Source organism: Manacus candei, unplaced genomic scaffold (assembly GCF_025592945.1).
Source record: "Manacus candei isolate 608988 ecotype Guabito, Panama unplaced genomic scaffold, ASM2559294v1 h1tg000128l, whole genome shotgun sequence".
In the NCBI taxonomy this organism is placed as follows: domain Eukaryota; kingdom Metazoa; phylum Chordata; class Aves; order Passeriformes; family Pipridae; genus Manacus; species Manacus candei.
The window spans coordinates 266955-293035 of record NW_026138176.1 but is presented as its reverse complement, the minus strand read 5'-3'; the positions used below and the strand labels follow the sequence as shown (position 1 = coordinate 293035).

General features: G+C 58.2%; 4 protein-coding genes across 4 annotated transcripts in view; 3 read left to right on the top strand and 1 right to left on the bottom strand.

Moving 5' to 3' along the window:
- The first annotated feature begins 307 nt into the window (after positions 1-307).
- Positions 308-1437, top strand: LOC127462495 (cornulin-like). The gene is made up of 3 exons (XM_051771140.1): positions 308-436; positions 544-686; positions 894-1437. The coding sequence occupies exons 1-3, from the start codon at positions 308-310 to the stop codon at positions 1435-1437; spliced, it is 816 nt and encodes a 271-aa protein (XP_051627100.1).
- Positions 1438-6290: 4853 nt separating this feature from the next.
- Positions 6291-11978, top strand: LOC127462494 (trichohyalin-like). Its single transcript, XM_051771138.1, has 5 exons — positions 6291-6428; positions 7273-8982; positions 9136-9932; positions 10254-10455; positions 10774-11978. The coding sequence occupies exons 1-5, from the start codon at positions 6291-6293 to the stop codon at positions 11803-11805; spliced, it is 3879 nt and encodes a 1292-aa protein (XP_051627098.1). The 3' UTR covers positions 11806-11978.
- A 1465-nt stretch (positions 11979-13443) lies between these two features.
- Positions 13444-15785, top strand: S100A11 (S100 calcium binding protein A11). Its single transcript, XM_051771119.1, has 3 exons — positions 13444-13583; positions 15118-15255; positions 15499-15785. The coding sequence occupies exons 1-3, from the start codon at positions 13581-13583 to the stop codon at positions 15649-15651; spliced, it is 294 nt and encodes a 97-aa protein (XP_051627079.1). The 5' UTR covers positions 13444-13580; the 3' UTR covers positions 15652-15785.
- Positions 15786-16374: 589 nt separating this feature from the next.
- Positions 16375-26081, bottom strand: part of COPA (COPI coat complex subunit alpha) — a 19546-nt gene continuing 9839 nt past the window's right edge. The window contains exons 15-33 of the mRNA XM_051771019.1: positions 25680-25819; positions 24743-24828; positions 24356-24494; positions 24056-24218; positions 23117-23263; positions 22678-22867; positions 22474-22569; positions 21996-22084; positions 21723-21846; positions 21391-21480; positions 21204-21313; positions 20966-21043; positions 20625-20693; positions 20301-20437; positions 19154-19340; positions 18967-19077; positions 18118-18279; positions 17820-18014; positions 16375-16961 (exon numbers count right to left, since the gene is read on the bottom strand). Coding sequence (XP_051626979.1) covers positions 16902-16961; positions 17820-18014; positions 18118-18279; positions 18967-19077; positions 19154-19340; positions 20301-20437; positions 20625-20693; positions 20966-21043; positions 21204-21313; positions 21391-21480; positions 21723-21846; positions 21996-22084; positions 22474-22569; positions 22678-22867; positions 23117-23263; positions 24056-24218; positions 24356-24494; positions 24743-24828; positions 25680-25819 — 2373 coding nt within the window. The 3' untranslated portion in view covers positions 16375-16901. The remainder of the gene's footprint in view (positions 16962-17819; positions 18015-18117; positions 18280-18966; positions 19078-19153; positions 19341-20300; positions 20438-20624; positions 20694-20965; positions 21044-21203; positions 21314-21390; positions 21481-21722; positions 21847-21995; positions 22085-22473; positions 22570-22677; positions 22868-23116; positions 23264-24055; positions 24219-24355; positions 24495-24742; positions 24829-25679; positions 25820-26081) is intronic.

Below are 26081 nucleotides of genomic sequence, written 5' to 3'. Positions count from 1 at the left end.
AGAGCTGGGATGGCACCATTGTTGGAGCTCTGCTCCAGAGGAAAATAAATGGCATTTTTGTCTCTCCTCTTATTGTGTCTCCCCAACCTTTTGGTTCCCACTGTCCCTCCCCTCTGCAGCAAAGTCAAATATTTCAGGTTATTTCCCTGCTCTTTCCCTTCTCCTGCTGCGATTTCCCTGTGCCCTTTCCTGGCTCTTCCTTCTCCCTCTCCCTGGGTTGTTTAAGAGCAACATATTTGAAAACCAAGGGGGAAAAAATCCCCTTTAACCTTCATTTCTCCCACAGGCTGCCTCTGGCTGGCGGGGGATGGCCCAGCTCCAGGACAACCTCAGTGCCATCAGTGCTGCTTTTTACAGGGGCACCCAAAGCTGCAGCCCCCTGAGCAGGGAGGAGCTGAGGCAGCTCATGGAGCAGGAGTTTGGGGATGCCCTGGAGGTGAGGACGGGATCCCGCAGCTGCTGGGGTGGGAAAAGCAGGATCCAGGACCCCTGGGACCCCAGGGAAGGCAGAGATGCCTTCAAAGCCCCTTTGTCTCCTCACAGAACCCCCAGGACCCCGAGAGCATCCAGAAGGTTCTGTGCTTCCTGGCTGATGGGAACAACTGCAGGGTCGGCTTCGGGGAGCTGCTCAGGCTGGTTTTCCACGTGGCCAAGGCTTGTTACAAACCCCTCCAGCAGCACCAGGGGCTGGGAGATGGGCCAGGGCTGAGGGGACACACAGTGGGGAGGGGTCCCCCCAACCAGCAGGACCCCGAGTGTGGTGGGGACAACCAGGACCAGGACATGGGGACACAGGAGCAGGACACCCCCCAAAGCCAGGGGGGTGAGACCCCAGAGCAGGACAGCCCTCAAATCCCAGAGGGTGAGACCCCAGAGCAGGACAGCCCTCAAAGCCAGGAGGGTGAGACCCCAGGGCAGGAGCAGGACACCCCTCGGGGTGAGGGGGCTGAAGCAGCAGGAGGGGATCCAGAGGGAGGGGAGATCCTGGACACTGCGACCCCAGAGCAGGACAGAAACACCCGGGAGGCTGAAGAGGCTGAAGAGACAACCAAACAGGACCCAAAAACCCCCCAGACCCCAGAGACTGAGGCACCAGGAGAGGGTTCAAAGCACCATCAGAGCCCAGAGCCCGAGCCAGCAAAGCAGGACCCGAATCCTCCCTCTGAGACACGAGGAGAAGACCCCCAGGAGGTCTGGGAGGCCCCTTGGAAAGCCCCCAGCCCTGGGCAGACCGCGGAGCTGCTGCCCCCACAGTGGGGTGCAAGCCCCCAGCAGGATGCCAAGGCCCAGGGAACACCCCAGGAGCCAGACTGGCATCGAATCCCTGGATCCCAAGTGCTGGGGACGGAGCACAGCGAGGCACCACAGCTCCAAGGACAGCCCGAGGTGGAGCAGCAGCTCCTGCAGCCCCTGTACAAGTGGCCACCAGAGCAGTGAGGGCTGGGACGAGCCCAGGCTGCTCCCCCTGCCAGGAGTGGGACAGTTTGTCCAGTCCCACTCTGGTTTTTCCACTTCTGTTTGCCATTTTGTGCCCAAATCCTTCTCAACCCCCCCGTTGGTGCCGAGCTGGGCGTGACCCGAGGCCTCCCCTCTCCCCCCTGTGTGAGCAAAGCAATAAAACCAGAGGCAAAATTCCGTGTCCTGGGTGTGTTTGTGCAGATGTGGCTTCGGGGGAGGCAGAAATGGGGGTCAACACCACGGCAGGAGCCACCTGAGCAGGGGTGTGAAAATAAAATAAAGAGCTGCCTTAAAACTGAGCGGGAGGGATCCGTCCCATTGAACCTCCCTCATTAATAAGCTCCAAAGAGAGGAGCACGGGAGGGAGACCAAAAATCCCCCTCAGCTGTGGAAGCCTGAAAAAGCAGGAGTGGGGATGTGCTGGACAGAGGGAAAAGGGGGATTGGGGCACATCCCATCCCAGGGGAGGGCAGAGAGGAGAGGCTGGCCCAGGGCTTGGAGCTGATCTCACCCTCAGGTCGAGCTCAGGGGCACTTTTCCAGGCAGGCACGTAGGAATGTGGGTGGCTGGGAGGGTGGTGGAGGCAGGGGGGGTTATTAGGGGGTGCTGGACCACCGAGGCAGCCCCAGGGCTGCGGGTCCCGCGCGGAGGGAGACGCTCGACCTGTTCCTCCCCACTGCAATCGTTCACTTGTGGCCTCTCAGAGGCATCAGAGGGTGATAAATCCCCCACAGCTCCTGCTCTGTGGTCGGTGACCGGAGCCCTGGCTGGGAAATCCAACGTCATCCCCCCCAGACACCCCCCAATTTCAGCCCTGAATCAGAAAACCCCACGTTTCCAAACCACCCCCGGCACCCACAGCGCCAGAACGAGCTGGTTTCCACGTGCTGAACCAAAAACTGAATGGCTCAGACAGCCCAAGTGCAGCCCTTTGCTCTGCTGCTGGTAAAATACCCGGGCAGTGACGAGTTGTGAGCACACGAGGGGAGAGTCCAGGGTTAAACCAGCGCCTGCCAAAACCCACCTCCAGCTCAGACATCCCTCAGAATGGTTCATTTTCCAGAAAACTCCGGGTTTTTCTCGTAAAATGGCTCTTGGTTGGAGGTTCTGATAGGTCTTGGTTCGTATTAGCTCTGGCTCAGGGTCTAAAATCCTAAAAAAAACAGGATGTCACCTTTTGCAGCATCAACAAATATCAACACACAATAAAACCCCACCTCCCAGCTCAGGAAAGCCTGTTTGGGACAGGTTAGTTATATCCCAAATAACACTATTTAAATGTTAACACTATTTAACATCAGGAGGACGTTAATTGAAGTTAAAAAAGGGGCTTTTTTTGGGAATGGCAGCAAACCCCAGGAAAGCAGCTGAGCCAAACCACCAGGGAGCTTTTCCTGCGTGGCTGCAGCCCCTGCAGGGGGATTACAGACTGTTACAGGACACCCAGACCACACTGCAATCCCCTCATTTTAATAATAACCCCGACCCACCACAAAATTACAGTTCCCCAAGGGTGTTATTATCCCACAGGTGGGGCCTCGTTTAATCCGGGGACGACCAAAAAAAAAAAAAGCCCCAAAAAATGAAGGCTGGTCAGGGCCAGTCCTGGGTCTGAGTGTCCCCGAGGTGTCACCAGCACTAATTAATTGGGCTCCTACACCCAGGAGGATCCGAGTTTACAGAGGGGCAGATGAGCCACTCGCCCAAACGGGTTCGTGCTCCGGGGAGTTCGGGGCACCCAAACCACCCCAAAAGCCAAAGGCAGGGGTCTGGGTGGCACCTCTGGGCCCTTCCTCCCCTGCCCCGTGGATGGCTCGGTGTCCAATGAATTTGCTGTTGAAAGATTAAATTAAAAATAATAAAAAAAAAAGAGGAGGAGGAGGTTGGGGAGGCGATCACGGCGAGAGCTGCCCCGGGGAAGGTTCCACACGAATCAGCCTCTCAGCTGAGGGGTTCCTGCTTTTATTTCTAATTAAAGATGGAGCAGAGTCTGCCAGGGAAGCTGTCTGTGGAAGGCAGCTGAGCAGGAAGGGGTTTTATCACCATTTCCCTCAGTGAAAAGCCCATCACTTGCTCAGCTGATGTTTTCCTTCTCCAAAAATCCGTTTGGTGAACTTGGACCGTTTAAAAAAATTGTTCTGTTCCTGCTGGGGGGTTTTTTTCTTCCCAGTAAAAAAAACCTGCATGATGTGACAAAAAGAAGAAGGAACCAAGAATAAAACATTCTACAGGGATGTCACAGGAGCCAAAATTGGGAGGATTTGGGGATCTGGCCAAATTTCACCCTTCTGTAGAGCTCAGACTCCCAGGAGAAGTGTCAGGGGTTGGGACGAGATGGTCTTGAGGGTCCAAGACCAAAAATCCTCTCTGGTGTCCTGGTACCAAACTCAGGGCTCAGAAATACCTGTATTGGCCCAAATCTGCTCATCTTGGGGTCTGTCACCAGCGGCATTTCTGTGCCCACCCTCAAATTTCCATCCTCTTACTGAAAAATGCATCCACCTTTTTAGGTATTATGGACACAAATTTTTATATGTTATAGACATGAATTTTTATATGTTATAGACATACATTGTTCTATGGTATAGACATAAATTTTTATAGACATAAATTTTTATAAATTATAGGCATAAATTGTTCTATGTTATAGGTGTAAATTATTATATGTTATAGGCATAAATTGTTCTATGTTATAGACATAAACTGTTCTATGTTATGGACATAAATTGTTATATATTATAGATATAAATTGTTCTATGTTATAAACATAAACTTTCATATGTTATAGACGTAAATTGTTGTGTGTTACAGACATAAACTGTTCTATGTTATAGACCTAAATTTTTATAAATTATAGACATAAACTGTTCTATGTTATAGACATAAATTTTTATATGTTATAGACATAAACTGTTCTATGTTATAGATGTAATTGTTCTATGTTATAGACATAAATTTTTATATGTTATAGACATAAATTATTCCATATTATAGACGTAAATTGTTATATGTTATTGACATAAACTGTTCTATGTTATAGATGTAAATTGTTCTGTGTTATAGACATAAATTATTCCATATTATAGATGTAACTTGTTGTATGTTATAGACATAAATTGTTCTGTGTTATAGACATAAATTATTCCATATTATAGACATAAATTATTCCATATTATAGACATAAATTGTTGTATGTTATAGACATAAATTGTTCTGTGTTATAGACACAAATTATTCCATATTATAGACATAAATTGTTCTGTGTTATAGACATAAATTATTCCATATTACAGACACAAATTGTTGCACGTTACAGCCATCAATTCCCACTTATGCAAACCCACACTTATGTCAAAGTACCCCCTCCATCAGTGCAGAGGGTGCTTTGTAGCCGCTCCAGGTCCCATAAAATCCCGAATCCTGGCAGCCCATGAGGCAGCTCCGGGGCCCGGCCCGGGCGGAACCGGCCGGGGTTGCCACACGGGAGCTGCTATTTCGGGCTCAAAATGATAGGGAGGGGGATGATAAGTCAAATAACCCGTTTGAGGACGTGAAGGCGCAGCTGGGCTTGGCCAGGGATGAATCAGGACAATGTCCACAAAGGGTGGCTCCTCTCTGGGGCTCTGCAGGGACCCTATAAAAGCAGCGGGTCCTGCCCTGGCCCCGCACGGCTCCTCGGGAATCCCGCTCGCTCCCGCCGCTGGCTTGGGTGAGTCTCTGCTTCTGGAAGGTTCCTTCGGCTGGGGAAGGACCTGCTGTTCCTCTGGGGTTCGTGCCGGGTGCCGCAGTCGTCCCCGAGGCCGAGTTTTGTGGGGTTTTGTCGCGTTTCTGTCCGAGGAGTTGTCGGTTTGGGTTGTTTGGGGCACCTTCTGTCGCTGTGCTGGGAAGGGAGAACGGGAGAGTTTGAGCGGCTCCCTTGGGTCTGGAGTCAGATCCCAGCTGGAACGAGCAGCCTGGAGGAATCCCTCGTTTTCCAGGTCCCAGACCCTGGGATTTGGGGTGCAGAGGGTGCACGTGTGCCCGTGCACGTCCCAGGGGTGGGGAGGGACACCCGGAGCAGCTTCCCCAGCTGAGATCCTGGCTCTGATGTCCCTGATAAGAGGCCTGGGGATCCCAGGAAGGAAGGAGGTGGCTTTGGAGGTTTCCAGGCCCAGCTTTTTGAGGTCTCTGACCCACAGAGATCTTGTCTTGGGCCGTGCCAGCCCTGGGTTAAACATCCTCTAAGTGGCTTCCCCGAGGTGTCTGTGCCAGGCAGGGATGGACCTGCGTGTCCTGGGAACACCCCAGGGATGTGGAGCTGCTGGAGAGGGTCCAGAGGAGGCCCTGGAGATGCTCCAAGGGCTGGAGACAGGCTGGGGGCACTGGGGGTGTTCAGCCTGGAGAAGAGAAGGCTCCAGAGAGACCTGAGAGAGATGTCCACCTTCCAGGTGTCCCTGCCCATGGCAAGGGGCTTGGACCGGGTGGTTTTTAAGTCCAAGCCAAACCATTCCCTGATTCTCTGACAAACACCCGGGGCAGGGGCAGGTTCTTGGGGCATCCCTTGAGTCACAACCCCCAGCTCCCTCCCTGCCATCCACAAACACATCCTGCCCTCCAGCCCTCACTCAAACATGTCAGGAGGAAAGCTGGGGGACACTCCCCATCCCACTGAAACCCCCCCAGCCCTGGAATTCCTTCCCAGAGCTCGCTGTGGCACGGAGAGGACACATCCCACGGGCCCCCCAGCCTGACCCTGGCAATTCTCCCTCCTCTTTCCATGCTTGGATCCAAGAAAACCTCCCAACCTTTGGGTCTGCTCCTTTCCCTGCAGGCTTGCTGGAATCTGCAGGAAGATGTCCCTGTTCCTGGACAGCGTCTCCACCATCATCAGCACCTTCCACAGACACGCCCGGGACAATGGAGGCTCCTCCACCCTCAGCAGGAGCAGGATGAGGGAATTCATCCACAGGGAGTTTGCAGATGCCCTCGCTGTGAGTGTGGCTGCAGAGGGAGGGTGGGAGAGCAGGGACTGCAAAATCTCCTCCTGGAGAGGGGATGGTTCTTGTGGGAGAGGGGTGGGGAGGCTTCAGCCAAAGGGGAGCTGTGGTTGGGTTCCTCTGTGCTGGGGAAGGGTCTGGAGAACTCCTGAGGGAGCTGGGGGGGCTCATCCCAGAGAAAAGGAGGCTCAGGGGGGACCTTCTGGCTCTGGAATTCCCTGACAGGAGGGGGTAGCCGGGGGGGGGTCGGGCTCTGCTCCCAGGGAACAAGGGACAGGAGGAGGGGGAACGACCTCAAGCTGTGCCAGGGGAGGGTCAGGTTGGCCATGAGGAGGAATTTCCCCCTGGAAAGGGTGTTCAGGCCTTGGCAGGGGCTGCCCAGGGAGGTTTGGAGTGCCCAGCCCTGGAGGTGCCCAGGGAAGGACCGGCCGTGGCACTGAGTGGGGTGGGGCCAAGGTGAGGATGGGGCACGGGGGGACTGGATAACCTTGGAAGTATTTTCCAACCTCAATTCTGTGACTCTGTGACTGCTTTGAAGGCCCTTCCAACCCAATTTGCCACGAGCAGATGGGCAAAAGCTGGAGAAGGAACTGTGGGGAGGTGTGGCTTCCTTTCCCAGGTAGGAAAGGTGTCCAGCAGAAGGAGGGCAGCACATCCCAAAAAGAGCAGAGCTGTTTATCTGCAGCCAGGGAACAACCAGGACAAGGGGGAACAAAACCTGTGGCTGAGCTCTGAACGTGAGGGTGGGAGGGATGGAGGGAGAAAAGGCTGTGATTGCTCCAGCTTTGCAGCAGGAAGGCTGAAATCCCTGGGATGGTTCCCTGTGTTCTCCCTGCAGAAGCCTCACGACCCTCAGACCATCGAGAAGATCCTGCAGTTCCTGGAGTGGGACGGGGACGGGGACATCGACTTCAACGAGTTCCTCCTGCTGGTGTTCAGAGTGGCCAAGTGCTGCTACTGGCACCTGCCCAGGGCGCCGTACCTGGTGCAGAGAACAAAGCTCAGCCGAGAGCCCGAGCTCAGGAGCAGGGGGAGCCGCCGGCAGCTCCAGGAGGAGGAGGAGGAGCAAACCCGGGAGAGGAACCGTCCCGGAGAGCCCGAGCTGCAGAGACACACCAGGGTCAGCGAGCTGGAAACGTCAGAGGAGACGAGGAGGGACACAAAGAGCAGGGACGGCGCCGAGCTAAGCAGAGAGCCGGGGGAGCCCATCCCTCAGGAACACGGGGGACGGAGCCGGGAGCCACGCCAGGGGTGGAGGAGGCGGCAGCCACCGGAGCTGGACAGACGGGGAGAGGGACAACTGCGGCGTGGCAGAGCCCAGGAGCGTGAGCTGGGGGTGCTGGTGGCAGAGAGGGAAGAGCGAGAGGGCTCCCGGAGGGAGGAGGTGGCCGACGTGCGGATCCGCAGCCGGAGCTCGGAGCCTCGGCCACGGGAGCCAGAAGGACCAGCCTGTGATGAAAGAAACCAGAGGCCACGGGGGGCAGATGGAGGAAGTGACAACCAGCCACGCAGACCTGGATTGCTGAGGGAAGAGAGAGGCCGCCACCACCAGCAGGAGCTGGAACAAAGGGCGCTGGAACGGGGCAGCCGCCGGGAAGGTGGCGAGTGCCGGGGCTCGAGGCTCCCACACCAGTCACACCTGGAGGAGCCACTGGAACTCGACCTCAGGGGCTGTGACAGGGCTGAGCCACAGGAACGTGTCCGTGGAGAGAGAACAAACCGGGAACGGGAGGTGGAGTATGCAGAGAGGGAAAGAGAGATCCGGGAGGATCAGGAGTGGGAAGAACGAGGTGATCCGAGAAGAAGAAGAAGACTGAGGGAGAGGAGGGTTGACCTTCAAGGGGAGCTGGAGGTGGAGGTCTCTGAGCGCCGCAGCCGCCAGACACAGGAGCTGGAAGAGGATGAAGGGAGAGAACGTGAGTTGGTGAGGTACGAAAGGACAAGAGACACCAGAGCAGCAGCAGCAGAAGCCGACGTGAAAATCTACAGAGAGATCCGTGAACTGGAGCCACGGGAGGAGCTGAGAAGGAGGGAACCTCCTCGTGAAGAGGAAGAGAGGAGGGTTTGCAGGAGAAGAGAGAGGGAAGAGCCTGTTCTGGAGAGGAGGGTTGATCAACAACGGGAGCTGGAGGTGGAGGTCTCTGAGCGCCGCAGCCGCCAGACACGGGACAGGGAGGAAAGAGAGACACAGGAGCTGGAAGAGGATGGAAGGAGAGAACGTGAGTTGGTGAGGTACGAAAGGACAAGAGACACCAGAGCAGCAGCAGCAGAAGTTGATGTGAAGGTCCACAGAGAGATCCGTGAACTGGAGCCACGGGAGGAGCTGAGAAGGAGGGAACCTCCTCGTGAAGAGGAAGAGAGGAGGGTTTGCAGGAGAAGAGACAGAGAAGAGCCTGTTCTGGAGAGGAGGATCGATCGCCAGAGGGAGCTGGAGATGGAGGTCTCTGAGCGCCGCAGCCGCCAGACACGGGACAGGGAGAGAGGGGTCACCATCGACCAGAGAGAGACCCGGGAGCTGGAAGAGGATGGAAGGAGAGAACGTGAGTTGGTGAGGTACGAAAGGACAAGAGACACCAGAGCAGCAGCAGCAGAAGCCGACGTGAAGGTCCACAGAGAGATCCGTGAACTGGAGCCACGGGAGGAGCTGAGAAGGAGGGAACGTGACCACGAAGTGGAGGAGAGAAGGATTTGCCGGGGAAGAGAGAGGGAAGCACCTGTGCTGGAGCAGAGGATCGATCGCCAGAGGGAGCTGGAGGTCTCTGAGCGCCGCAGCCGCCAGACACGAGAAAGAGAGGAAAGAGGGGTCATCATTGACCGGAGAGAGACACAAGAGCTGGAAGATGATGGAAGGAGAGAACGTGAGTCAGTGAGGTACGAAAGGACAAGAGACACCAGAGCAGCAGCAGCAGAAGCTGATGTGAAAATCCACAGAGAGATCCGTGAACTGGAGCCACGGGAGGAGCTCAGAAGGAGGGAATGTGACCTTGAAGTGGAAGAGAGGAGGGTTTGCAGAAGAAGAGAGAGGGAAGAGCCTGTTCTGGAGAGGAGGATTGATCTTCAAGAGGAGCTGGAGGTGGAGGTCTCTGAGCGCCGCAGCCGCCAGACACGGGACAGGGAGGAGAGAGGGGTCATCATTGACCGGAGAGAGACCCAGGAGCTGGAAGAGGATGGAAGGAGAGAACGTGAGTCAGTGAGGTACGAAAGGAAAAGAGACACCAGAGTAGCAGCAGCAGAAGCTGATGTGAAAATCCACAGAGAGATCCGTGAATTGGAGCCACGGGAGGAGCTGAGAAGGAGGGAACGTGACCACGAAGTGGAAGAGAGGAGGGTTTGCAGGAGAAGAGACAGAGAAGAGCCCGTTCTGGAGAGGAGGGTTGATCAACAACGGGAGCTGGAGGTGGAGGTCTCTGAGCGCCGCAGCCACCAGACACGGGACAGGGAGGAAAGAGAGACCCGGGAGCTGGAAGAGGATGGAAGGAGAGAACGTGAGTCGGTGAGGTACGAAAGGACAAGAGACACCAGAGCAGCAGCAGCAGAAGCCAATGTGAAAATCTACAGAGAGATCCGTGAACTGGAGCCACGGGAGGAGCTCAGGAGAGAACGTGACCACGAAGTGGAAGAGAGGAGGGTTTGCAGGAGAAGAGACAGAGAAGAGCCTGTTCTGGAGAGGAGGATCGATCACCAGCAGGAGCTGGAGGTGGAGGTCTCTGAGCGCCGCAGCCGCCAGACACGGGACAGGGAGGAAAGAGGGGTCATCATTGACCGGAGAGAGACACAAGAGCTTGAGGATGATGGAAGGAGAGAACGTGAGTTGGTGAGGTACGAAAGGACAAGAGACACCAGAGCAGCAGCAGCAGAAGCCGATGTGAAAATCCACAGAGAGATCCGTGAACTGGAGCCACGGGAGGAGCTGAGAAGGAGGGAACGTGACCGCGAAGTGGAAGAGAGGAGGGTTTGCAGGAGAAGAGACAGAGAAGAGCCCGTTCTGGAGCAGAGGATCGATCGCCAGAGGGAGCTGGAGGTCTCTGAGCGCCGCAGCCGCCAGACACGAGAAAGAGAGGAAAGAGGGGTCATCATTGACCAGAGAGAGACACAAGAGCTGGAAGATGATGGAAGGAGAGAACGTGAGTCAGTGAGGTACGAAAGGACAAGAGACACCAGAGCAGCAGCAGAAGCTGATGTGAAAATCCACAGAGAGATCCGTGAACTGGAGCCACGGGAGGAGCTCAGGAGGGAACGTCCTCGTGAGTGTGGAGAAGAAGAGAGGAGGATTCTCCGTGGAAGAGAGAGGGCAGAGGCTGTTCTGGAGAGGAGGATCGATCACCAGAGGGAGTTGGAGGTGGAGGTCTCTGAGCGCCGCAGCCGCCAGACACGGGACAGGGAGGAGAGAGGGGTCATCATCGACCAGAGAGAGACCCGCAAGGAAACCACACTCGAGGTCCTCGAAGAAGAACAGGAGGTGGATGAAGGACGAAGCCTGTACCAAACCGTGGAGGTGGACAACAGGGACCTCTGCCCCCTGGGAGAGGAAGGGCCCGTGAGTGACCTGAGGGTTCGCTACGTCCCCGCCGACCCCGCGGAGCGCCCCGAGGTGCGGGTGGTGCCCCAGCCCTGCGACCCCCAAACCGTCGCCTACCTGGTCCACGTGATCCAGAACGGGAGGGACCCCAGCGCTGCCACCTACGAGATCGTCTGCCACCCTCCCGGCGAGCCGGGCCGGCCCCTCCGCGTCAGGAAGTGCTTCGTGTCCGCCGAGCCACCGACCGTGCCCTGTGACAGGAGCCACCGCCCCGAGCCACCACCCCGGGGGGACCAGAGAGAGCCTGGGGAGCCCCCGGTGCCGCCTTCCAGCTGCCAGGAAAACACGAGGGAGCCCGGTGGGGAGAGAGCCGGAGCGGGGGGGAAGGAAGGAGCTCCCCAGGCCCCCCAGCCCGAGGCTGTTAAAGGCGACCCTCACAGGGCGAAGGCCAAGGAGGTCCCCGACACGGAAAAGAATCAGCCCCAGGGAGATGGATCGAGAGCTGCCAGGGAGAAGGTGCCCCAGGAGCCAGGATCCAGCTGCCAGGTGAGGGAGCACGAGGACAGGAAGGCCAAGAGCTGCCCACCTCTGCTCCAGGCCCCCGACGCCGACGGGAGCCGTCCCCGGAGAGAAGGGACCGGCCGCGCCCGCCAGGACGTGGAGCTTCTCCCCCCGGAGAGGAGCTGCCAGGAGGAGACCGGCAAGAGGAGCCCCCGGCAAGGGGGGGATGCCCAGCTGGCACGGGAGGAGGAGCCGCGTCCTGGCACCAAGCAGAGCCAGGGGACCCCCGGGCTGCCGAGCTCCCGGGAGGAACCCACCGGTCCCGAGGGGGACGGAGCCAAAGCATCTTAGGGGGGGAAGCTGGTGGGGCTTCCCCGGGTCTTTCTGAGGATCAGGATGTGATCGGCTCAAAAGGGTTCATGAGGTGCCTCGAGAGGGTGTCAAGTGGGTTTGGGGGGTTTTCCATGTAACAAATCCTCGAGTTCCCTCCGGATCTGCTGCCCCGCGTGATGCTTCTCCACCAAAATACAGCATTTAGTCACTTTTTCTGCTCTAATGGGAGTCCTTGGGTCTCTCTGTCCTTGGGTCTCTCTGTCCTTGGTGTCTCTGTCCTCTCTTCCACCCTGTGGTGGGACCACTCTGCACCTCCCTCTGCTCACGTCTCCCCAGGGCTGGTTCTCACCAGCCTCTGCTCTGCAACGCCAAAAAAATCCCAGTAGCTCAACCATCCTCATTCTGGGGCCTGGAAGTCCTCAAAGCCAGGAAAAATCCCACTTTTGTGGACTATTACACCAAATCCAGCCAAGCAGAATCCCAGTTCCAGCCTCGGGGGGGGTTCGGAGCAGCCGAGTGATGTCGAGGTCACCTCAGGGTGGTGGTGGGTGGTGGGTTCTTCTTCTTCTTCACGTTGATGTATTGCATGAAAAATCAGAATAAACTGCTGCTGACTGCACTGGGAGGTGCCAGCCTTCATCCTTCCACCGCTTTTCGAGGGTCTGGGAGGGCTGGGAGGGGCCACACGTTCCTGGGTGGGATCATCACACATTCCCAGTTCACATCACACATTCCCGGGTGGGATCATCACACATTCCTGGTTCACATCACATATTCCCGGTTCACATCACACATTCCTTGTGATCCCGGGTGCTTCCCGCAGGCGGGGGCCGCTGGAAATCCCACCAAACCCCTGCTGTGAGCCCACATCCTCCTCCAAGCCGGTGCCAGAGGGATTCCCGAGGGTCCGTCCCAGCCCGGAGCACACGCGACGGTCACACGTGCGGGTGACAAACATATGGCAGCACAGATGGTGTGTCTGCGACCGGGGCCAAAGCCTGGCCTGCAAACCCCCCCAGAGCTGCCAGGAACGGCCCCAAATCCCTCCTGGCCACGGCTCCCTCCGGGATCTGCTCCTGCAGAGGAGGAAACGCCGCTTTCCTGCTCGGGTTTCGTGAAGGGGAGTTCGTAAAACACCGGAGTTTTCCTGCCCTCGGCTCCCAGGTTTGGAAAATTCAATCCAGGAGGGGCTGGGTTGTGGGAGGAGGTGCTTTTTTTCCCTGTATATGGGGGAAAAGAAAAGAGTTGGGGGCAGAAAATCAGGGCTAGAAAGGAAAATATCTCGGGGACGGTTCCTCGCTGCTTCCCTTCGTGCTGCTCTGGGCTGTCCCGGCCTCCCACAGGAATTCCCAAAGAGCTGTCCCAGATCCCGGGACACATCCTGGCTCCCGTGTTACCTCCCTGCTCCAGGATCCCCTCGAAGCTTTGGGGGGGAACAGATTTCCCAGTGATTCCCAGGGGGAGCTGAGCCCCGAGGACTGAAGGAAGGGATCGACAGGAACGTTCCCAAGGACCGGGGGGGCGAAAATGGACGAGGAGGAGAAAACCTGAGCGTGAATAACTGCGAGGAGCAAAACTGGGGAGAGCCCAAGGAGGGGCCCGGTACATTCCTGAGGCGAGGGCGGGAGCGGGGGCAGGCCCGGATCTGCCCTTAGGGCCGGGATTGCCCAACCGGGCCGGGGCTGGGCAGGGCGGGGGCAGCGCCCGGACACTCCCCAGAGCCCCGATCCCGCTCCGGATCCCTCACATCCCACCCGGCCGTGCCCAGAGAGGAGCCTCCTCCCAGCCCAGCCATGGTGAGCCAGCCGGGACCCCCGGGATGGGCACGGAGAGGGGGTTCCCCCCCCGGGGGGTGTGGTTCGGGGCAGCAGAGCAGCTTTTCCTGCCAGAGCCGGAGTGGGACGTGTTTGGCTCCCGAGAGAAGGGACGGTGCCAAGGCTGAGCTGGGCTCTGCTGGGAAGGGGGCAGAGAGGAGGACAGGGGGTCCCCGCGGGCGTGGGCACAGGGAGGGGGTTCCACAGGGCACGGCAGAGGAGCTTTTCCTGCAAAAAGCCCCCGAGCTGAGGCCAGACGGGTTTGGCTCCGGAGAGAGCAGGTGGGGCCAAGGCTGAGCTGGGGCTCCAAGTCCTGCAGGAGAGGGAGCCTGGGCGTGGGAACAGCGGGCAGAGACAGAGGGCAGAGGGTCCCTGCAGGCTGGGGGGGTCTAAGGAGTGGCATTTGTGTTGTTCCCCTCCCTTTTCCCACTCTTTCCATGCCCACAACCAGGCTCGGGGCTCTGCCACCCCCCCCCCCCCCCCAAGCACTGGAAAGGGGGAAGAGGAATCAGGAGCTGAGGGTGGAAGGAAGTTCCACCTCTCAAATTAACCGAAAAAAGGCTGAATTGAGCCTCAGGAAGGGCAGGACGTGGCAGGGAGGCCAAGGGAGCCGAGGTTGGGATGGGAAGGGCGGGATTCCCCCCGGCTCTCCCTGCACTGCCCTTCCCCAGAAACTGGAGGCTCCGGAAGTGGGAAAAGCCCCACATTCCCTCCTCTCCTCTCCATCTCCTCACCTTGCCCTGTCCATCCCCGCGGGAGGAGCCCCCGGCCAGCCCTGCTCCAACCCTGCTCCAGCCCTGCTCCAGCCCTTCTCCAGCCCTGCTCCATCCCTGCTCCGGCCCTGCTCCATTCCTGCTCCGGCCCTGCTCCATTCCTGCTCCAGCCCTGCTCCATTCCTGCTCCAGCCCTGCTCCATTCCTGCTCCAGCCCTGCTCCATTCCTGCTCCATTCCTGCTCCAGCCCTTCTCCAGCCCTGCCCAGAGGGAGGAGATCCAGGAGGCCGCTGGAATTTTTCTCTCCTGACTCAGTTTCTCCGGGGCCCGGGCGGGGCCGGGGGAGGGGAGAGGGGATGGAACGGGTTTATCTCTCCAGAAAAGCAGCTTCGGCCAAGCCCGGTTGCGCCACAAGCTCTTCCCCGTCCAAAGCCACTCCTCCGGTGGGAGCCGACACTCCTCCGGGGGATTTTCCACCCACCCCTCCCCGGTTCTCCGGGTCCTTCCCGTGCCAGGGCGGCGGAGAAGCGAATTCCAGGGAAAAATGCGGCCGGACGGGTTGGGCAGAGGAGGCCCCCCAGCCCTGCCCTGCTCCCGGGATGGATCCGGGGTGACACCCGGGGCTCCCAACCCTGCCAGGGTGACACCCGGGGCTCCCAGCCCTGCCCTGGTTCCCGGGATGGATCCGGGATGACTCCCGGGGCTCCCAACCTTGCCCTGGTTCCCGGGATGGATCTGGGATGACTCCCGGGATGGATCCGGGGTGACACCCGGGGCTCCCATCCCTGCCCTGGTTCCCGCAGCCCACGGAGACGGAGCGCTGCATCGAGTCGCTGCTGGCCGTGTTCCAGCGCTACGCCGGCCGGGAGGGGGACAACAGCACCCTGTCCAAGCGGGAATTCCTGGCCTTCATGAACACCGAGCTGGCCGCCTTCACCAAGGTGAGCAGCCCTGCTGGGGGGGAGCTGGGGGTGTCCCCGTCCCCCTGGAATCTCCCAGGGTGGGATGAGGTTTGGAGGATGAACCTGGTCTGGGGGGAGGTGTCCCTGCCGTGGGGGAACCTGCTGAGCTGTGAGGTCCCTCCCGACCCGACCCATCCCGGGATCCCACGAGCTCACCGGGTGCAGTGTGTGTGGGGAGGGTCCAGCCTCGGGGCAGGGGCTCCATTCCCAGCTCTCTTGCAGAACCAGAAGGATCCAGGGGTCGTGGACAGGATGATGAAGAAGCTGGACCTGAACAGCGACGGGCAGCTGGACTTCCAGGAGTTCCTGAACCTCATCGGGGGCATCGCCGTGGCCTGTCACAACAGCCTGGTGGTGAAGGCCCCCGGCCCGTAGGGGGGCCCTGGGGGGGCCTCATCTCCCCCTCCACTGTGAACATTCCCAGGCACAACTGGAAGCACCAAGATGGAGACATCCCCTTTCCTTCCTTCCTTCCTTTTTATGGATAAAATAAAAGGTTTTATATCCAAGTGTAAGGTTTTGTTTCAGCACCAGAAAGCAGCCCCAGAGGGAGCAGGATCCCAGAATCCCTGAGGATGGAAAAGCCCTCCAAGGTCAGCAAGTCCCCCCTGTGCCCCATCCCCACCTTGTCCCCAGCCCAGAGCACTCAGTGCCACAGCCAGTCCTGCCCTGGGCACCTCCAGGGCTGGGCACTCCAAACCTCCCTGGGCAGCCCCTGCCAAGGCCTGAACACCCTTTCCAGGGGGAAATTCCTCCTCATGGCCAACCTGACCCTCCCCTGGCACAGCCTGAGGTCATTTCCCTCCTCCTGTCCCTTGTTCCCTGGGAGCAGAGCCCGACCCCCCCCCGGCTCCCCCCTCCTGTCAGGGAATTCCAGAGCCAGAAGGTCCCCCCTGAGCCTCCTTTTCTCCAGGCTGAGCCCCCCCAGCTCCCTCAGGAGTTCTCCAGACCCTTCTCCTGCTGCTCCAGCCCCACCTTCTGGAAACTTCTCAACCCTCCAAGCACTCCAAGGAGGGGGAAGGGGGGAAGGTGGGAAGAGGAAATTCAGTGTCACCTCCTGCGTCTGGGTAAAACCAACTGAGCTACAGAACTGGAAGATCAAGGTGGTTTAATTACTTTATTCATGAGTGAAGCTGATTAGTTTGAGAAATGTTACCAGGGCAACAAAACAAAGAGTCACCACGACCACAAATGTTGAGCCAATGCCATTTCCAAGGGGGGAGAACTGCCCTGGAGTTGGGATGGGCTTTGCACCCTCCCGGTTCCCGACAGTGCCACATTCCCAGAGCCTTTCCCGGCTCTTCCAAGCAATTCTTTCAGGACCTAAAGGGTGTCAGAGGCAGCTGCTGCCTCTGGAGCAGTTTCCAACGTGCTCTGTGGTAACCAGGGCTCGGCAGAGCCGCCCTTTCCCCTCTGGAAAAGATTTGCCACAGGACAACAGTCCAGAAAAACGTCACATCAGCCGGTCTGGAAACAAGGCAAAGCTGCTACTACTTGGAAGCAGAGTCTCACTACAGCATTCCTGGGGGGGGATCAAGTGGGACAGCACAGGCAAAGCTATGGGGGAGAGATGAGGCTCCAGGTGGGGATGGGGGAGTGGAAGTTGCCCTCCCAGGCAGGAATTCCTAACGGAACTGCAGAGGGCTGATGCGCAGCCCGATGACGTCCTTGCCGATCTCCGTCACCTGAGGGACAAAAGGAGATGATTCACGGTCAAAAGCAGCTCCAAAGCCCAACCCAGTGCAGCCCTTGGAGCCTCCTCAGCTGCTCTGGAGAACAGAATCCCAGCTGGGGTTGGAAGGGACCTCTGGAGATCCCCCAGAGCAGGTGACACAGGGACACGTCCAGGTGGGGCTGGAATGTCCCCAGAGAGGAGGCTCCACACCCTCCCTGTTCCTGGGCAGCTGGTCCAGGGCTCTCCCACCCTCAGGTTTAGTTTAAGGCCATCACTCCTCGTCCTGGGCACCACTGGGAAGAGTCTGGGACCATCTGACACCCCTTGGAGATGTCTGAATGGATGGATGAGATCCCCTCTCACATGAGGAGTTTGTAGGGATATCTGAGATGTCTGTAAGGATGGGTGAGATCCCACCTCAGATGGGAGATTTGTAGGGATATCTGAGATGTGTGTAAGGATGGATGAGATCCCACCTCAGAGGAGAGATTTGTAAGGATATCTGAGATGTGTGTAAGGATGGATGAGATTCCCTCTCAGGGGAGGGGTTTCTGTGGATATCTGAGGTATTTGTATGGATGGATGAGATCCCCTCTCAGTCTTCTCTTCTCCGGACTAACCAGGCCCAGCTCCCACAGTCCCTCCTCATCAGGGAGATGCTCCAGACCCCAAATCCCCTCTGAACACACACAGCCCATCCCCACGAGCTCACCCCCGAATTCAGGCACCGTTTCAACCTCACAACCCCCCCAAACTCTTCTCCCTCCCAGGCCAAGGCCTCTGACACGCCCCAACCCCACCAGTGAGCTCAGGAGGGCGCGGGAGGAGCCGTGGAAGGGAATTCCCCGGGGAACGGGGACGCCCTCACCGTGGTGACGCGGCAGATCTGCCCGTGGAACTCGGGGCAGTAGCAGGCCCCGCTGAGAGGACACTTCTCCACGGGTTTGCCGCGGTAGATGGGTCTGTAGGAGGCGGCGCAGATGTCGAAGGGGTTGTGCATGTCATAGTTGAGCTGGTGGGTGTCCGTGGGGCTCTTCTCACACGCCGACAGGATCTTGCGCGTCTGCGAACGCGGCGACCGCGGTGAGCGGGGCAGAGGCACGAGGAGACCCCGAAACGGGGCCTGTCCCACCAGGGGCTCCCACCTGAGCACCTCCCGGACGTACCTGCTGGGCCACCTCGGGCTTGGGGCCCAGCTCCAGCAGCCTCCGGGCGAAAGTTGCCGCGGTCTTGAAGTTCTTGAGCTTGAAGAAGAGGTTGAGGGCGGTTCGGAGCACCAGGATCATGTGCACGGGCTGCAGGTTGGAGTGGGTGAAGTAGGCAGCCATCTGCAGGAGGGAGCAGGGAAAACAGGGATACAGCCACTGCATGGGACAAACAGGGATACAGCCACTGCATGGGACAAACAGGGATACAGCCACTGCCAGCAGTGGGGAGACTGGAAGTGCTGCAGGGAACCTGTCCCTGCCAGGAAAGGAGGGAAAGTAGGGATACAACCACTGCATGGGACAAACAGGGATACAGCCCCTGCCAGGGAAGGAGGGAAAACAGGGACATAACCCCTGTCAGGAGTGGGAATGACTGGAAGTGCTGCAAGGAACCTGTCCCTGCCAGGGAAGGAGGGAAAGTAAGGATACAACCACTGCCAGGCATGGGGATGACTGGAAGTGCTGCAGGGAACCTGTCCCTGCTGGGGAAGGAGGGAAAACAGGGATCCAACCACTGCATGGGACAAATGGGGGATACAATCCCTGCCAGGCACGGGGATGACTGGAAGTGCTGCAAGGAATCATTCCCTGCCAGGGAAGGAGGGAAAGTAGGGATCCAACCACTGCATGGGACAAACAGGGATCCAACCCCTGCCAGGCATGGGGATGACTGGAAGTGCTGCCAGGAACCCGTCCCCCCACATAACCAACCCCTGCTTTAAAGGTGGAAGGGGCAGAATTCCAGACTCCTGCTCCCCCTTTTTAACCCCTGTGAGGGCACACCCAGGCAGGGAAGGAATCCTGCACCTCACAAATCCGCTTCTGCTGCTCCAGGGTCTCCTTGGGCAGCTTCTTCCGCTCGATCTCCATGGAGAGCCCCACGATGTATTCCCGGCAAATGGCGATGAGCTGCTGGGCCTTGGGGAGAGGGACGGGCTCAGGAGCGGCCTCTTGGACCACCAGGGACACGGGGAGAGGGGGGTCTGCCCCTCACCTCGGCGATCTCCTGCTTGTTGTCCACCACCAGCAAGGGGACGCTGAGCAGGATGGAGCGGAACTTCTCCACGGCCTCCTCGAACTTGCCGGCGGTGGTGAGCTGGTAGCAGAGCTGCAGCCGCTGGATCAGGTCGTTGAGCTTCAGCCCCACGGCGGGGAGGGCGTTTTTCAGGCCGGCTTCTTTCCTGGGGACACCCCAGAGAGGGGTTGGGGACACGGCAGGGTCACTGCCAGGCCGAGCAGGAACGCGCCGACCACGACTCGTCCCGGTTTTCACGGGATCACCGAGGTTGGAAAAGACTTCCAAGGTCACTGAGTCCCCCCTGTGCCCCATCCCCGCCTCGGCCCCCAGCCCAGAGCGCTCAGTGCCACGGCCAGTCCTTCCCTGGGCACCTCCAGGGATGATGTGCCAGACTTCCCAGCCTGCACCAACGTGGAGAAAGCCGGGAATTGTGTGTGGAGGCAATTGTGGAGGCAAAGGTAAAACAGATCCAAACCAGGTCACCAGTTTGCCCTGGTGAGGCTCCACCTTGGGTGCTGCGTCCAGGGCTGGGCCCCTCAGGGCAGGAGAGACATGGAGGGGCTGGAGAGTGTTCAGGGAAGGGAACAGAGCTGGGGAAGGGGCTGGAGCAGCAGGAGAAGGGGCTGGAGGACTCCTGAGGGAGCTGGGGGGGCTCAGCCTGGAGAAAAGGAGGCTCAGGGGGGACCTTCTGGCTCTGGAATTCCCTGGCAGGAGGGGGGAGCCGGGGGGGGTCGGGCTCTGCTCCCAGGGAACAAGGGACAGGAGGAGGGGAAACGGCCTCAAGCTGTGCCAGGGGAGGGTCAGGTTGGACATGGGGAGGAATTTCCCCCTGGAAAGGGTGTTCAGGCCTTGGCAGGGGCTGCCCAGGGAGGTTTGGAGTGCCCAGCCCTGGAGGTGCCCAGGGAAGGCCTGGCTGTGGCCCTGAGTGCTCTGGGCTGGGGCCAAGGTGGGGATGGGGCACAGGGGGGACTCTCAGAGATCTTTTCCAACCTCACCAACTCCGTGATTTTTCCACAGTGGCTTCCAGGCTAGGCTGGAAAAACCAAGCTGTGGCTCCCCCTGCCCAGGAGCTGGGAGGTCCCTGGCACAGGGGAGGGGCCCAGAGGGGCTGCCCAGTGCTCACCAGTTGCGGTGTGGGAACCCGTACATGGCCGGCAGGCTGGGCAGCGCCTGGTAGGTCGTCCGGCCCCGGGCAAAGGTCTGCAGGAACAGCTGCTTGTAGGGCCCAAAGTTGGTCACTCCCACCTGGTCATGGAGCAGCTGGAAGGGACACATGGATGTGCTGAGGGAAAGCTGGCACAGGCACCACGGCTCGTGGCACACCCGCACAGAACGAGGACAAAACGAGGCACAAAAGGGCACAAAACGAAGCTTCAGGTGGATCAGGGGCAGAAACTCGAGGGGAAAGGGAATAGTTTATCCCTGGAAAGCCCACAGGGAAACTTACTCTCATGGCTGTCTCAAAGGAGCCTGCCAGGATGTGGTCAACAGGCAGCTGGGAATTGTTGCACCACACCTGCAAGAAGGGAAGGGAAACACATGGAAGAGCAATTCCATGGCCTGCCCTCACCACCCCTCAAACACTGGGCCCTGCCCTCACCACCCCTCAAACACTGGGCCCTGCCCTCACCACCCCTCAAACACTGGGCCCTGCCCTCACCACCCCTCAGAGTCCCTGTAACAAAATCCCCACGTTGTGCTCACAAGGATTGAACCCCCCCCCAAAAAAAATATCACCAACACAGAGAATTTCTGGGAAAGGCAATCCAAGAGCTGCTTTGGCATTACCTGGGCTGGGCTGGTGCCCTTGGTGGGAGGCACAAAGAATCCATCCTCTGCTGCTCCTGCTGGACCAGAGGGAACATCCTGGGGGAATGCAGAGAGCAGGGATTAGTGGGGACGTTCCCAGCACCCAGATGGAATCAGAGCTGTGGGGACCAAGCCTGAAGAAGCCCAGAAAACACTTCCCCCACCTCCCTCACCAGCTGCCAGTGCCTTCCCAAGGAACCACCAAGGAGCCTCCTACCAGTTCAGGGGGAAGATCCAAATCTTCTTCCACTTCCCATCCACCTCCTTCTTCCTGCCCTTTCCCCAGACCTTCCTCTCCAAAGCCCTCTCCAGCATCCACAAAACCATCTGGAAGGAGGGGGAAAGGTCAGAGCCCCGACACAGGCCCAGAGGCTTTTCCGAGGAAAGCTCTTGGATGCACCCACCTTCATCCAGCTGCAGCTCTGCATCTTCTCCCCAGCCCTCGGTGCCCACGGTGTCGATGTCGATGTCGGCGGCCAAAGCACCTCCTTTGCCTAAAGAAAGGGGCAGGAGCATCCATCAACTCATCCCTCAGGTGCTAAACAAAGAATTCCAGGAGGGCAGCACCCCCCCTTTAATGGCCCAGTCCCAGCTTGGGCTGAAAGGTCAAAGATTTCACACAATCCCAGAATCATCTGGGTGGGAAAAGACCTCCAAGATCCTCCAGCCCCCCCTGTCAGGGAGGAGCTGAAGGTCCCCCCTGAGCTTCCCAAGTTTTCCAAGGACAGAGCCATACCTTTGCTGGCAATTGTCCCCTCAAAGAAGCCCTTGGAGACAGTCAGCAGTGGCCAGTTGGTGTCCAAAGGCATGACAGGAGCAGGAGGCTGCAGCAGCTTCGCGTTGGGATCGATGTCTGGGATCTGAGAGGGAAACAGGGAAAGCCACCTCAGGACAATCCCCTCCTGTGACCTGATGTGGAGATGGTTCCCCACTCCCAGCCTGTCCCTCTGCCCCCAGACCCTCCTGCCCAGCTCCAGAGCTCTCAAGGAGCTCTGATCAGCTCACGAACCGTCTCCTTCTCAGGATCAAAGGTTTCCTTCAGGCTTTCAGCTTCCTCATCCAGACCGTGAGTGGCAGCTGTGAGATAGGCCAGGGACTCTGCAATTAGACACAGGGAATCCTTTAGGTTGGAAAAGGCCTCTAAGATCATCCAGTCCAACCTCTGACTCCTTTGATCACCACCCTGGAAACAACGTGTTCTCTGTCCCCAGAGATGTCCCACAGCAGCACACAGGGACACACAGGGGGGATCAGCAGGACATCAGGGGGTGGGATCACACCCCTAAGGGGTCCCTGGATTTAGGAGTGATCACTGGAATAAGGTCTGCAGCTGATTCAGGTCTCAGAGATGCTGCTCCAGCTTTTCTGCTCACCCGATTCAGCTCCTCAGGGTGAGGGATCGTTCTGAGCCACCTCCACAATTTATTGTTCATCCCAAAAGCTTCTCCCCGGCTCACAGGGACAGATTTGAGTCTGGAATTACTCACTCTGCCCACAGTTCTTCAGGATCCTCACTCTCTCTGCCACGTCCCCCAGGTACAAGGCGTTCTGGTAGTGCCCACTCATGTCCTTACGGATCTCGGCTACACCAGGAGCAAAAAGCCACAGTAACTTTGCTGCTCTTGGCCCTGCACCATGAATCCCTCTGGGAGTGCTCCTGGGACCTCCTTTGCCACCACCCTGGCACTCACCAATCTTCATCATCTTCCTCAGCTTCTCCAGGTTGCCCGTGATGAGGTAGAGGAAGGAGAGCCTGTCGAAGTTCTTGGTGCGCTGGTAGCACATCTCCACGATCTGGTGGTTCCCCTGCAGCAAGGCCACCTCTCCCAGCTTCTCCCAGCAGTTCTTGTCATCCAGAGCTTTGGCTGCTTCCAGAGCAATCTAAGAGGAGAGCTGACACGGTCACCAAGGCCTGGCAGGCCGGAGATTTCCCTGCAGGCTTCTGTTGATCACAAGGATCACCGCCTGAACCACAGCCCGGCACCTCAACCCTCAACTTCTTCCTGCCCCTCATCCCCAGCCCCACCACCCTCAGCTCCTCCTGCCCCACGCTCCTCCTGCCCCCTGCACACAGTGAGGTCTGGCAGGGAGGTTGTGCCTCCCCCTCAGCACCACCAACCCCCCGCTCACCTCGATGTTGCCACACTCCAGGGCCAGGCTGAAACGGGTCTTCTCGTCCTTGACGAAGTGCAGGGCCACCTCTGGGTAGCCCTTCTTCTGCAGGTAGGCAATGATGGACTGGCCCACCAGCTTGGCATTCCTCACCATGTGCAGCACCTGCCCAGGACAGCCCCGTGAGCACCTTCCCTTTGCCCTCGGGGTTGGGGGAGTGACAGGACAAGGGGGATGGATACTGGGAAGGTCGTCCCAATATCCAACCCAGGGACACCTTCCACCAGCCCAGATTGCTCCAACCTGGCCTTGGACACTCCCAGGGATGAGGCAGCCACAGCTTCCCTGGGCAACCTGTGCCAGGGCCTCCCCACCCTCCCAGGGGAGGATTTACTGGAAAGATTTGCCCTGTGGTCTGTTCCCAGCAGGAGTTCTGGGAAGAACATCCCTCTGTCCTTCCCTCACACCGTTCCCTTTGCTGTGCCTTTTCCCTGAGAGTCCATCCCGTGCTGATCCTGCTTTTGGGGTGACCCTTCTCCATTCACAGATGCTCCATCCCCAGAAACTCCTCCTATCAGCACCTTTAAAACTCCCATTCCTTTCCCCCCCTCCCTCTGCCCAGTGATGCCTTTATATTTTACACCTTGGTTTGCGAGTTCCAGCTTCCAAGCAGGACATTTCATCAATGAATCAGAGTGACAGACAAAGGGGAATGACAGAGGGGAAATTCAGGTTGGATATTGGGAAGAAATTCCTCCCTGGGAGGGTGGGGAGGCCCTGGCACAGGTTGCCCAGAGAAGCTGTGGCTGCCCCATCCCTGGGAGTGTCCAAGGCCAGGTTGGAGCAGCCTGGGACAGTGGGAGGTGTCCCTGCCCGTGGCAGGGCTGGAGTGGGACGACCTTTCCGATCCCTTCCAGCCCAACCATTCCGTGATCCCGTGCCCCTGCACCCCCTCACCTCATCGTACTTCCTGTTGATCAGTGCCAGCTTGAACCTGAACTCGGTGGGGTCGATGGTGAGGACGCGGGGCCGGCACTCCCTGTCCAGGCAGTACACGTTGTTCCCCTTCACCCTCGTCACGTAGATGGGCAGGTCCAGGGTGCGGATGATCCCGTGGTCCCTGGGCCAACACAGCACCCCCAGGGTCACCCCCGGGCCGGCCCCACCCCGTGTTCTGCCCCTCTGAGGAGGCCCAGCACTGTGTGTGCTGCTCCAGCCTGTGCTGGGGGATGACAGGGCCCCTGGCCCCAGGCTCACCCCGTGGTCACGGCGTATTTGATGTGGTTGCTCGTGGTGTAGATGAAGACCCCGCTCTCATCCCAGGCCCCACTCTTGACACGGATGTTCTCGTGGATGTTACAGAGAGACTCCAGCTTCCTGTTGCAGATCATGATGGCTGGAGAGGGAAGGAGAACAAAAGTCAGGTCAAGGGAACCCTCTGCTGTTAAACAGCTGAATTGTAGGGTCGTGGAATGGTTTGGGCTGGAAGGACCTCAAAGATCGTCCAGTTCTGTGCAGAGATAAAATGGCAGGGCCTGCACTGCCAGTGCCTTCAGCTGCACCTCCACAGCTTCTCCTGGGCTGATGCCAGCCAAGGAAGGGGTGAGAGTGCCAAAGGATCCAGGTGGAACACGGGTCACTCACCGTGCTTGGCCAGCAGGGCCACGTGGGACATGTCGGCCGACCAGATCACGTACTTCACCTTGGAGATCTTCACCGAGGCCAGAGTCCTGGGGGGGACAGCACTGCCATCAGGAGGTGAACACCCCCACCCCAGCAAGCTCCAGGACCAAGCACCCCCAGTGCCCAAGAGCCTGGACCCAACTTCAGATGCTCCAAAGCTGCTTTTTCCCGTCCCGGAGCTACAAAATCCTGAGGCAGAACTGGGGGTTTCTGCAGCAAAACAAACCTTTCTCTGTACCTGAGCAACAACAAATATGTTGGAGGGACAACTGACTTCCAACCCCAGGTTTCTGAGAGGCTTTAGGGACAGGAGGAGGGGAATCAGGGATTTCCAAGCAGCGTTTGCATTGTTGGATTCCCTCATCGCTTTCCCAATGATGGAAAGGCAAGGCATAAAAACAGGGAAAGGAGGTAAATTCTGGGATGCAATCAATCCATAATTTATCTGCAGATAACCCAGAACCTTCTGAAGCCTCCAAAGATGGCCAAAAGCACCAACCCTGTGCCTGTTCTTTGTGGCCAGGGCCCAAACGAGCGCCGAGACACAAAACCTGAGGACACGAATCCAAACAAGCTGGGCTTGATTGAGTTTGGGCTTTTTGATGCCTCTCCCCTTTCCCAACACCCCATTCTGCAGTCCCAGGCTTTCCAAACATCTCCCTGTGATCCGTGGCACGATGCCTGTGGCATAAATTACTCCTTGGCTGTGTTTGCTCTGCTCTTCCTAAACAGTTGTTGGCCGTGGTTTGGATCAGCCTGACGCAGCTGAGGCTGAATTCTGAGGGCATTAACGGCCACCACTTGTCCCCCGAGGGCTTCAAACTGCAGGATTAGGATATTGAAGCTTCCAACTGCAGGATTAGGGTCTGGAAGGCTCCCCCAGCAGGCAGGGCCTCACCGTTTCTGCTGCACGTCGAAGAGGGTGATGGAGTCGGTGTCGCGCAGCAGAAGGTTCCCGGTGCCAGCGTAGAAAATCTCATCACAGTTGGGCACCTGCACCTTCTTTGTGATCTCGTTCTTCAGGTTTTTGATGAGGATCTGCCAGGGGACGAGAGGGAGATTTTAACAAGGTGGGAGATTTCACGGTGGGATTCAGGATCGCTGGGAGAGCACGAGATGTTTCTTCCCCTCCGTAGAAATTTCACCAGGGTCGTGTTCCCACAACTGTCTGTCCCCCTCCTTTCTCCTGCTGCACTCCAGTGCAAATAAAGGGCTTTATTAAAAATCTAACCTGCATTTTCACAGAATCACTGAGGTTGCAAAAGCCCTCCCAGCCCATGGAGTCCCCCCTGTGCCCCAT

Bases quoted from the DNA above. Each gene is read 5' to 3' on its own strand.
- LOC127462495 (XM_051771140.1), top strand. From the start codon at position 308: ATGGCCCAGCTCCAGGACAACCTCAGTGCCATCAGTGCTGCTTTTTAC. The intron at 437-543 runs GTGAGGACGGGA...GTCTCCTCACAG, and splicing joins AGTTTGGGGATGCCCTGGAG to AACCCCCAGGACCCCGAGAG. The intron at 687-893 runs GCTGGGAGATGG...CAGCCCTCAAAG, and splicing joins CCCCTCCAGCAGCACCAGGG to CCAGGAGGGTGAGACCCCAG.
- LOC127462494 (XM_051771138.1), top strand. From the start codon at position 6,291: ATGTCCCTGTTCCTGGACAGCGTCTCCACCATCATCAGCACCTTCCAC. The intron at 9,933-10,253 runs GTACGAAAGGAC...TGAGTTGGTGAG, and splicing joins AGAGAACGTGAGTCGGTGAG to GTACGAAAGGACAAGAGACA. The intron at 10,456-10,773 runs GTCTCTGAGCGC...AGGGAGTTGGAG, and splicing joins ATCGCCAGAGGGAGCTGGAG to GTGGAGGTCTCTGAGCGCCG.
- S100A11 (XM_051771119.1), top strand. The intron at 15,256-15,498 runs GTGAGCAGCCCT...GCTCTCTTGCAG, and splicing joins AGCTGGCCGCCTTCACCAAG to AACCAGAAGGATCCAGGGGT.